Below are 11,620 nucleotides of genomic sequence, written 5' to 3'. Positions count from 1 at the left end.
GAAAGACGTTCAGTAAGAACATCATCCTATATTTATCTATGGTAGGGATATGATAAAATTGAAACTTCTTGAACAAAATTTTCTCTTTGACAAAAAAGTCATTAATTTTCATGTTTACTTCTACCGGATTATGAGTAATTGCCACAAGACTTTAACCATCTAGTGAGAATCATAGAATTTGCCATAAACTAACACACCTCACAACATAACTCAACTCTGGTTGAATAGTAGTAACAATTGATCTATAGAGAAGGATCATTAAAGTACATGTAACAATTGATTTAGAACAAAAGAAACTTGAGAATTTAGAGGAGAAGAAGATTTACTGGAACCTGAAGATTGAACAAGAAATCCTTGGCCATTGGCTATGTAATTTTGATCATGACCTTCAAATGATTCCAATTGCTGAATATTTTGAGATTCACATATGAGATAAGAAGTTCACCAAAATCATGAGCTCACAAAGCAAGATTTGGATTCTAATTTTCAGAGTTAAGAAACATGGCGCTTGGACAAGAATTATTGTTCTATGACATATTCAGTCAAACATTGGAAATGATTGATACATTGTTGAAGAACAAAAGTTCTTGAAGATTGAGAGACGAGTTCGGTTGATAATCAGAATCACATTGATATGACATACAACTGTTGATATGACCAAACTTAAACAAACTTGCCATTAAAAATTGACAATGACCTCGTCCTTTTCTACTACTGTTGTCGCTACGATTACAACTATTTCCACGACCAAAACCACTGATTTGTAACAAAATGTTGAAGTTTATGGCCTTTAATCACTGATAACTTGTTACCTCCATAGAAGAAAATTAGAACCATACAATTTTTCCAAAATTGGATGAAACAAAGAAGTAGCGAAGGTGAGAAACATACAATTTTTGAATAACTTCAATGATGGATCTTCAAGTTCTGACACCGTAATAGAAATAAAGAAGAACAGAAGCAAAAAGAAGAAGATGAACCCAAACAAAGGGAGGTAACTAAATTTTCTTATATTGAAAAGTTGATTTACAAGAAATGCAAATTCTTCTCAAACAAAATACTACTAACATAGCAGAGTGACAAAATGACAACAGTCTTAAATTTGAGAGCTTTCTTAACACTGACGATTGTACCATAAAGTAATATGCAAAAATAATGATAAATTACTTCTAAGGCATGAGCTATTGCAATTTTTGGCAACGAAACCTCTTACCTTATAGAACATTTTTAGAAGATTTACGCATACTTCAATTTAACATCTAACACAAAAAACAAGTAATGTAAACTTCAAAAGTGATTCACCTTAACACTGAATAAAAATAAAAAAAGAAGAAAAAAGTAAAGGAGAAATAATATAACACTCAACCCAAACTCTATCCATTGACATCACCGCTCATGTTCATGCATCACCTGTGGGCTCCTCTTTGTCGTGCATCATCTCATGCATCGCATTAACTCAGCTTTGTGATTTGGCTCTGTTTTTTCCCTTTCATTTCTGGTTTATTCAAAGTGAATGATGCGTACAAATGAAGTAGTGTGGCCAAGAAGTCGTAGTAGAGACAAAATTCACTTGAGAAATCAGACCCTAATGAATGATTGGATTTATTGACCTAATTAACAAGGGATGCTATGTTGGTATTTGAGATTTGAGATAGGAGCATTGTACAATTATGACCCACTCACTGATCCAGTATTTCTGCTATTAAAAAGAAGGGAATTAGTGATGTTTAAGATCCCACTCTAACAAGCTTGCATCACAATTGGCACATTAGAATTCAGAATGTGATAGCGCGTTCACGAACCTTAACACCAACCACCCATTTTTGCGCAACAGAACAGAATCAACAACCATTTTCTCTGAGTCAATATGTTCCACTGTGGTGCCCCAAATAAAATAAAAGGGTGTTTATGTGTCGTGTGTTTCAACTTTTAGGAGACCATGCCACCGGGTGCTGTAGTTGGCTTAGTGGGTTCTTGTTTGTGGACCCTTTAGCTTTATCATTCAACTCTTCTTCTTCTTCTGCTGCTGCTTTGTTTCTGTTCAAATTGCACGGGTATCTCATAAAGATTGCCACAGCATTACCCAATCCAATCATTTATATTCACATTTACATTTTCATCAAAATTCACTACTTGCCCTTTAATTTTAATATGGGATTAATTCTATTTTGGTTCTTGGATTTCAATTCTACAAAGCAACTCTTCCGTCAATTCAAATATTTAATTTAAGTCTTTGAATTCACATAGTTAGATATTGAGGAGTGAACTGCACAATTGCAATGTAGAGATAAAAAAAATGTAATTAAGTTTTTTAATATATTATTAGTAAAAATATTACTTTCTTGATTCATTAGAAACTATTATTCTACACATAACTTTTAGAGTAATTATTCAAAAACAAATAATCGTATCACAATGATAACTTAAGATTGGATGATAATGTAAATAATCTTTACCCTGTCATTTTAATTTAACTTTTTATACCACAGCTTTTTCTTTTAATTATAAATGTTTCACTAGCACTTTACATCATTCCTTTACAAGGACAGGTTTGGAATACCTTATTTCATAAATTAGTTAAATTTAAAATTAACTTCCTTTGAAAAAATTGGAATAGGAACTATTTCCCTGACAACAAGCACAAAAAAGCATATGAAATGTTCATAATGGGTACGAATAATCTTTTATAATGTTTTTTGCTCCAGTGAAAGTTGAGCTGTGTTCTTGCATGTGGGTTCATGTTAAGCCCACAAGGAAGTCAATAATTACGAAGATGTTAGATGAGGATGGATTACATGTCATTAACATTATTGGAGCAACTTTTGGATTTGGCGCTCCCATTTTGGCCCAACCACTGGTTTCCTTGGCAAAGATATCAAAGAAATTTGCAGCAGGCCATGATTTTGGATAATGTACTGTGTTATTCACTTATTTGTCACAATTTTATTGCACTTTGTTCCGGTTTTTGATGATTCAGATCCCTTTTAAATATGTATATTATGTTAGGCTTTGGACTGTACAATAGAGGAGGCACAGTTTGATATATGCAATGCTTACAAGTCATTATAGTCAAATAATTTTCGGATCTAATACACTCAATGAACACATTACAAGACCAATATCTGGACCTGAGAAGATCCATCTAATCTCCATTTTTGGCCTTGCCTCGTGAAGGAAAATCCAGGACAAATTTACTTTGGTGAAGGAAAATCCAGGACAAATTTACTTTGGTTTGAGGATGCTCTCTACTTACAATTATGATTCTGATCAAAGAATGTTCTTCTTGGCCCTTCGGCAAATCAAATTAGAAGAGACAGCAGAAGCGATGTATCAATGTGCATAGCAGCTGTCAAAATTTGAAATTTTTCTTCAAGTATATAACCACCTCTTGCTGAAAAAACATTTGGGGTCTTTCAATTAGCAAACTTTTGCACTGAATAACTCATTTAGCAGCAATGTATGTTTCAAGTAACAACAAATTCCTTACCACCAAACTAAGCAGAATGCATGCCGCAGCCCCGGGATACAAAGCATACCAGAAATTCAAGTGATGGAACTTTGGACCATCAATGAAAAGCAATGGCATGCTAGCAGCTGCATGTATCATTGGAATAAAGTTAAGCAGAAAATTTGGAAGCTTTAATGAGTTTATTCAAACTACAACAAAATAACCTTGAGGAAAAAATACCTGGGGGGTGCACGGAGTTGGTGCAAATCATGTAAGCAACGGATGCTGCAATACTAGCACTCCTGGCAAGCCATCCGGGTCCAAATATTGTCAATGCCAAAACACCAATTGCTGCACAACCTATTTGAGCCATGAACATGCTGTACTTCTGCATAATCACATGTGGGTTATCTAATTCTGAAGTAAACAATGAGATATCACATGATTGGCACAAGATATGCATAGGGCAAAAGTGCCATAATGGTGCAATTTTGACTTCAAAATTACCGAAAATAATGTAATTTTGAAGTTGTGCCAAGCTTGGTACGACCGAAGAAATCATGTCAGTTTGATACGGACTTCAGTTCATTATAATTTTATGAATTTAAATCGAAATTATGCCAATCTGGTACGATTTTAGTATATTGTAATATAAATTGGAATTGTGTCAATTTGATACTATTTTAGTGTATTGTGATATAAAGTTATCTTAGGTATGACTTCAATTTATTGTAATTTATTTTTTTAATTTTAACTGATATCGTGTTAGTTTGTTACTAGACCAAGTGTTTTGTGGGATGATTTTAATTTTTGTCTATCTATGTTATAAACGGAAAACATGCAAGTCTTATTTCTTATTTCTTTTGCAATTAGTTTGAACATACGAGTCTATCAACTAGGCGAACCCTAGTAAGTAAGCAAGATTCTGCTAAATTGTTTTTCACTAGTAATTAGTAAAAAATAAACATTTGTAATAGTTGACAATGTGGAAGAGCATATGAAAATTTAGACACAGTGCATTGAATTGGTTAAAAGCAATTATACCCTGGCAGAAGGGGCAGTGGGAGTGGCAAAGAGGACAGTGGAAACAGCCCCAAATGGCGCAAATGCGATTGAGAGTCCTTTTGGTGCCAATAACTGATCCAGCTTCCCCAATACTGCCATTGCCGCAAACGCCCCTGTTCAATTAACTTCTTTGATTAAAAGGAGAAAACACTTAAAGCTGTCTAGATTAATTGGTGTAGTTAGGAAGATCCTACAGTGGGTGGTTCCAGTTAAATTATGACTTCAAATTTCCTGAAAACAAAGGAGAGAGAGAAAAAGAGGGAAAAAAAAAAAAAACTAACCAGCAGAGGGCCAAAGAATGTCACTGAGGGAAGGAGTGGAAGGGGCTTTGAGAGGTTTCCAATCATCCCATATAGACGGAGAAGCAACGTTGGTTGATGCCACAATCCCATGTTCTCTCTTCCTTCCTTTTTGAACATCTCTATGATTACAGTTACCAATTGCCCAATAATCCAACACTGCTACTCCCTTGCGTTTGATGATGGTGGTGTTAGAACAGAAGGAAGCAAATGAAGATGATGAAGGGAACAATAATGGAAGCATATAATTGGTGGCAACATTGCCAACACCAACCATTCCAGACGACATTTGACTCATGATTCTCAAATTCTCAGAGTCCCTCTATTATCAAATAACAGAGAGGGTGAGGTCAGGATCGTCGAAAAGCAACGGCCGTTGAGAGTTGAAAAAACGAATAGGCCTTTGAAGAGACCCAAAGGACGTCCGTTAAGACCATCCAACCTACTAATAAACCACCTTTTCTTTTTTCTTTCCTATTACTTTAATTCCAATGCTCTAACTAACTTCCTATTATTATTTTTTTTTCATCATACAACAAGACAAAATCTTATCACATCCACCACCACTACCATTTCATTTCACTTTTGGGACCGAAACTCTGCTTGGGTTTTTATAATTTTTTTTTTCTCAAATCATCATTGTAAGCCTAAGTTTCAGATTTTCTTCCTACACCTCCAAATATTTTGTCTGCACCCCCAAACATTTCTAAATTTCTAAAATACTCTTTTGACTATTTGAGTAATGCCACATACATCACATCTTCAAAATTATTTTTGAATTTCGATTTTCGGTAAAAGATATTTCCAAAAGTCCACATTCAACTAAAATTTTAGACTTTCAGATGTCAATTTTTTTTAATATATATATATATATATATGTATGAATTTTTTAATTCTCTTTAAAATTTAAATATTTAATTTTAGTCATATATTTTCAATTTTTTCAATTATAAATTTTTTTATTTTATATTTTCAAATTTAAATTCATTTTAATATAATTTATTAAAAATTTAATAAAAATTAAAAAAAATCAAAAAAAACTTTATATTTAATATATAAATATATATTTATATAATGAAACTTTAAATTTAAAAAAACGAAATATATATATTCTTTTTGTTTAATTTTAAGTTTTATTATTTTAAACAAAATTTAAATATTAAATAAAATTAAATAAAACATAATAATTTTTTTGTTTTTTGTTTTTTATTGAAAGTTTAATATTATTTTAATTTTATTTATTTTTATACTTATATTTAATTTTTAGTATATTGAATAAAAGAAAATTATATATATAGATATTAATATTTTTTTATTTTTTAAATATATATTAAGAAATATGAAAACATAAAAAATAAATAAAATAATAAATAATAAACTAAAAAATATTTAAAACTTAGAAAACAAAAATTTTAAATAAAATAAAAAATATTTAAAATAGAATTAACTTTTGGACTTTTGGAAATCGACTTCCAATAACATATTTTGACTTATGGAAGTCGACTTTCGATATTATTTTTTTATTTTCGAAAGTCGACTTCCGGTAATATATTTTGACTTTTGGAAAGACGATTTTTGATAATAATTTTTACTTCTGAAAATTGACTTCCGATAATATATTTTAACTTTCGGAAGTTGACTTCTTATCATATATTTTGACTTCAATAATATATTTTGACTTCCGGAAGTCGACATTCGAAAATAATCTTGAGAGTGTGATATCCGTAACTTTACTTAAATGGTCAAAAAAGTTTTTTTTTTTAGGATTTAAAGAAATTTTGGAGATACAGGAAGAAAGACCCTTCTTCTTTTCTTGCTTCCAAATAATTAGAGGCATTTGATTAAAAAATAAAACTGTATTGTTAAATAACAAAAGTAGAAATTAATTTGAAAGATTTTTTATACTATCCTCTGTAATAAAAATGCCAATTTTTGCAATCATATATATATATATATAAAATGACTTTTAGTTATTAATTCGTTGACCACGTAAACTATTATACTAACAGTTCATGAGAACTAAACTAAAAATAATATTAAGCTCCGAATTCAACTCATTCATTCATATGAATTATTAAAAATTGGTGACCTACTTATACTTAGACACGGACTTTGTATCAATCTGGCACAAGATTTTTAAGACTCCAATCAGACTTCCGATGCAAGTTTATGAATTTCAGGATTTTTTTTTTCAATTACCCTGTAAATTGACAAACAGTTTTGACATGCTCAAATGTTCAGAGACTAGGGATAAATTGTGTCATAAATGGTTTTCATAGTTGTGATTCAAAGTTTGTTTGGAAAAAAATTATAAACAGTTTTCGTAGTTGTGATTCGAAGTTTGTTTGGAAAAAAATTATTACGCATTTCATAAGTTTTGACGTGCACAAATGTTCAGAGGCTAGGGATAAATTGTGTTAATTAACAGTTTTCATAGTTGTGATTTGAAGTTTGTTTGGAAAAGTTGTGATTTGAAATTACGCACAAGAGACTGTAATAACGCAGACGAAACTATTCTGGCATCTTTTGCGCACATAGGTCAATCCACTTTGTCCGCGGTTAATGGTTGTAGAAAATTGTTGACAAAAAAACTCACCTTAAAGAACCTCTAATTGACCAAAATTGCATGAGAAAGTGATAACATTGCTAGAATGGAGGTCATTCCAAATACAAAAGCCCACTGCTATATCTAAGTTGTCCCTTTGGTTATTGAACGGAAAAACAAGTGTTTCAGTTTCAGATAACTGAAACTTTTATTCACAAGGGATTGCTGCAGGACATCTGCTGCAAAGTAAAACTAGAATGCAACACAAAGGAAAAGGGACACACACAAAGGGTGCAGTGGATAGGATTACTTTTATCATCAGTAATCGAACTCAGACTCATAAAACAAGATTGGAGGAGGATACTTAACGTCTTGTTCCAGCGACTGTAACACCTGGTTCATTGATGGACGATCATCTGCATTTCCATCAGTGCATCTTGCTGCTAGCTCAAGAATTACCTCAACGGTTTCTGGATCTACTTTTCTGCATCTTTTGTCCACCACGTCTTCCAATCTGTTATCCCTCATTAATGTGTTCACCTGCAAATGATTGAATAAGGTTCAGAAAATTATGTTCGAAAAACTTTCCTGTGTTACCAGAGATTTTCATTGAGGGTTAAAAAGCTTAGCTTACCCAGCCAACAACATTTAAACCTCTTTTCACAAATGATGGATCTGTTGGCCTCTTCCCAGTTACAAGTTCGAGTAAAAGAACTCCGAAGCTATACACATCTGACTTCTCAGTTGCTCTTCCACTTTGTAGATACTCTGGTTGACACGTAAATAACAGTAGTTTACCTCTTTACATTCAGAAAATCACTTGATATACAGTATTGAATAAATTAACAAGATCTTGGTACGGGAGAACTTGAGGAATGCTTTGAATAGTCTAGTATCCTTAGCATTTGACCAATTATTACATACTATATACATTAGAAATAACTATCTAGCATATCATTCAGCACTCTTTTAGCACATTTGGTATAGGTCAATTGAAAATTTGATTAGTGAATGAAGTATCATCATCTTGCACCCAAAAGACCAAAACAAAGGAAAACCAGGCCACTTACAAGTATCCAAAAGCACTAAATACATACCTGGTGCCAAATAACCAAATGTGCCAGCTACCACTGTGGTAACATGTGCCTTCTCATCGACCAAAAGGTCTGCAAGGCCAAAATCAGATATATATGGCTCCAAACATTCATCAAGGAGTACGTTGCTAGATTTTATGTTACGGTGAACGATCTTTGGGTTGCATTCATGGTGCAAGTAAGCCAAACCCCGGGCAGAACCAAGAGCTATCCTTAGGCGATCACCCCACCTATGAACTCGTCCTTGTTGATCTTCTTCTGAAGAAAGAATTGAGGAGCATTTAGAAAATTGCACAGCTACAGGACGAGTCATCACAAATATACAATACATTTTATAAAATTTACTGGCTTGAATCGTACCATGCAAGAGATCATCTACACTGCCCATGGGGAAATAGGTATAGATAAGGAGTCTTGAAGAAGGAAGCCTGAGGTAACCACGCATATTTACTAGATTTCTGTGTTTGATGCTCCCCAAGACCTCTAATTCCCTTTCAAACACTTGATCAGACCCTTCACAACTTCCATCAATCTGTTTAACAGCCAATAAACGATTATATCTTATCCTCATACAGTAAACAGTACCATATCCTCCGGATCCTACTATATCCGCTTCATCTAGATACTCTAGCTTCTCTACGATCTCAGACGATGTATATGGCAGATCACCATGGAAAGCAATAAGTTTTGCGCCTGTTAAAGATTATGTTAGCATCTATGAGTAGAGAGAAGATTTTCTTTTCTTTTTTCCTTCTGGTAGTTAATAGGAGATTGTCAAATTTGAAACATCACTCTTCTTACTTGTTCTTGGATGAACTTGTTTCTTTTGTTTCTTGACTACCGTGTGTCTCTTTGCAGCTTGTTCATTCTTTGGTATCAAACGAGTCCACAGATATGCAAAGACCATGACAAGTGCGACACACATAATTGCTATTGCATAAATTAGCATAATGGTCATGAAATGTGAAGACCTTTTGGCAGGGACTGCATACATTGAAGTGAGAAGGATTATCATACAAAACAGTGACCATAATTCTTTAATATGTATGGTAGTTCTAAATCAAGGAAATTAGATAGTATTTAGGAAAATCAAATCCAAGGGTGAGACTTGCCTGCAGCTTGATCACTTTCAGCATGGGGGAGCACAACAGGAAAACCAAGTGATGTCCGACATGGCTTTTCGATTTGCCGCCCACAGAGACCTGGATTTCCCTCAAACCTATTTACATACAATGAATTTGTCATTACAAAAGTACACATATAATAGAACCACCTTGCTGTTCATAGTGCAAATACATTAACATAATCTCGTTATTCATGTCCAACTACAAAATTAGCTGCTGTCTGCGATCACATGAACTAACTCTAACAGCAAAGAAAACTTCAACACAAAATGAATTTTTTTTTTTTTACCTTACATATTAAAAAGATATAGGGTACAAGTTCAGAAATCAAAAGTGAAATGTTGACTTCAATCTTTGATACACAATTTTTACCATTCAAATAGTTTACAAGTAATCAAACACTATGCTTGACTTCGATAATTTAAAACGCAACAGTCACATTGTAAGGTAAGGTTATCACCTTACTGTAATCCATGAGTGCGAATAATTAGTCTGCATGTTACAAGGTATAATATAAACCGCAATAAGGAAGGTGTACATACGAGTATATGCCAAAGTTGCTCAGTACTCCATATTCAGGAATTTCACCAGACAAGGAATTGATAGTCAAGTTCCTAAGACAGGGAGGAAAAAATGAATCATAAAGTTATTAATATCATTATGCCAGAGAGGTTTAGGCTACACTGACTTACAGAATTTGCAACTGTGAGAGATGGCCAATAGAGCAAGGTATGGCACCTTTCAATGAGTTACTGGATAAATCCCTGTATTTAAATTATGTAGTAAATTCCAGATAAATTAAAATGCAGCTGAGAACAAAGTGTAGAAGCAAGCTCAAAGAATCATAAAGAAATAGTGAGAAAAGCAAGGAACAAGGAATTACAGTATATTCAAATATGGAATATTTCCAATGTTTGACGGTATGCATCCTCGGAAAAAGTTACCCCTCAAGTACCTTTGAAGACAATCAGACGAGACACATCACCATGGACATAACATAAAAGCACTGCAATTTATAATAAATTAATAAATACTTCTTTAGGAGTGAACCATTTCACTTACAGTGCTCTTAGATCAGAACAATCGGTAAGTTCTTTAGGAATGGTTCCATGCAAGTTGTTATGATGAAGTGCCCTGATTCATTGCAAGCCATCATATGGAATGAGAATGATAAAAGTATCATGCGCAAGCTTAGCAATGAAGAGAGAAACTTGTTTTCTACTTACAGTCTTTGTAGTCCACTGAGTTTACCAATGCTGGGAGATAAAATTCCGCCAAGTTGCAAGTATGGCAGATTTCTGAAGAACAAAACACAAAGTGTCATACTCAGCTGAGAAAGTGGGGAAAAAACTAAACAGAATGAAGTGCATGTGTTGTTTGCATACATTATGCGAACTCTTTGCTCATCGCCAGGGTGGCAATAGATACCAGTCCAGTTACAATGAGTCTCATCAGACTCTTGCCAGTTGCTCAGAGCATTCGTAGTATCCTTCAAAGCACTTTTGATTTCCAACAAGGTCAGGCCTAACAGATGAAAAAAAAAAAAATGCTTAAGAGAGTTAAAGTTCACAACTTTAAACTCCAGTTCTCACAAGAAACATTTTACAAAGATTTGGAGAGAGAATGACAAAGATAAACTTCCAAGTAGGAAGCCGAAAAAGTACCCAGAATGCATTTATTCTCCCCCCACAAAAAGAAAAAAAAAACTAAACAAAAGTATAGAAGAGAATTTGTAGCATAGAAAAAAAGAAGAGATTCATAGTTCTAACCATCCTTGGTGAGAGCAAGAGAAGAAGGACAGAAAACTGTCACCATAATCACCAGAGAAATGCATGCTACAATCCCCATTTCAATTTTCAGTCTCAGAAAATTTGAACTTTCTATGAGTGATACTGAAACTAGCCACCAACAGAGTATGGCTTTAAAGTGATGATTCAGTAGGAAAAAAGTGTGGGTAGGGTAGGGAGTGTGATAACAATGGAGACCCAGATGTTACCATATGGTTTAACTTTCATGTTTGAACTCAACATAACTAGTGTATCTTA

The 11,620-nt window shown here is 33.4% G+C and overlaps 2 protein-coding genes across 2 annotated transcripts; both read right to left on the bottom strand.

The window, feature by feature from the left end:
- Nucleotides 1-3,045: 3,045 nt before the first annotated feature.
- LOC114176851 lies at nucleotides 3,046-5,269 on the bottom strand. Its single transcript, XM_028062029.1, has 5 exons — nucleotides 4,795-5,269; nucleotides 4,493-4,626; nucleotides 3,689-3,836; nucleotides 3,488-3,594; nucleotides 3,046-3,391 (listed from the first exon to the last, which is right to left on the bottom strand). Exons 1-5 carry the CDS (start codon nucleotides 5,108-5,110, stop codon nucleotides 3,350-3,352), a joined length of 747 nt encoding a protein of 248 aa, XP_027917830.1. The 5' UTR covers nucleotides 5,111-5,269; the 3' UTR covers nucleotides 3,046-3,349.
- A 2,135-nt stretch (nucleotides 5,270-7,404) lies between these two features.
- On the bottom strand, nucleotides 7,405-11,620 carry LOC114176720 (LRR receptor-like serine/threonine-protein kinase FEI 1). The gene is made up of 13 exons (XM_028061849.1): nucleotides 11,345-11,620; nucleotides 10,961-11,099; nucleotides 10,802-10,873; nucleotides 10,638-10,709; nucleotides 10,459-10,530; nucleotides 10,268-10,339; nucleotides 10,118-10,189; nucleotides 9,564-9,670; nucleotides 9,253-9,435; nucleotides 8,812-9,144; nucleotides 8,455-8,709; nucleotides 7,992-8,125; nucleotides 7,405-7,897 (listed from the first exon to the last, which is right to left on the bottom strand). The coding sequence occupies exons 1-13, from the start codon at nucleotides 11,421-11,423 to the stop codon at nucleotides 7,676-7,678; spliced, it is 1,812 nt and encodes a 603-aa protein (XP_027917650.1). The 5' UTR covers nucleotides 11,424-11,620; the 3' UTR covers nucleotides 7,405-7,675.

Source organism: Vigna unguiculata, chromosome 3, assembly GCF_004118075.2.
Source record: "Vigna unguiculata cultivar IT97K-499-35 chromosome 3, ASM411807v1, whole genome shotgun sequence".
NCBI lineage: Eukaryota > Viridiplantae > Streptophyta > Magnoliopsida > Fabales > Fabaceae > Vigna > Vigna unguiculata.
This window is presented reverse-complemented; position numbering and strand designations above follow the sequence as displayed.

Coding starts and splice junctions, on each gene's coding strand:
- LOC114176851 (XM_028062029.1), bottom strand. CDS start 5,110: ATGAGTCAAATGTCGTCTGGAATGGTTGGTGTTGGCAATGTTGCCACC. Junction 4,627..4,794: donor CATTCTTTGGCCCTCTGCTG/GTTAGTTTTTTT, acceptor TTAATTGAACAG/GGGCGTTTGCGGCAATGGCA. Junction 3,392..3,487: donor GCATTCTGCTTAGTTTGGTG/GTAAGGAATTTG, acceptor ATGTTTTTTCAG/CAAGAGGTGGTTATATACTT.
- LOC114176720 (XM_028061849.1), bottom strand. CDS start 11,423: ATGGGGATTGTAGCATGCATTTCTCTGGTGATTATGGTGACAGTTTTC. Junction 11,100..11,344: donor TCTTGCTCTCACCAAGGATG/GTTAGAACTATG, acceptor TTCATCTGTTAG/GCCTGACCTTGTTGGAAATC. Junction 8,126..8,454: donor ATTTGGTTATTTGGCACCAG/GTATGTATTTAG, acceptor CGTGTCAACCAG/AGTATCTACAAAGTGGAAGA.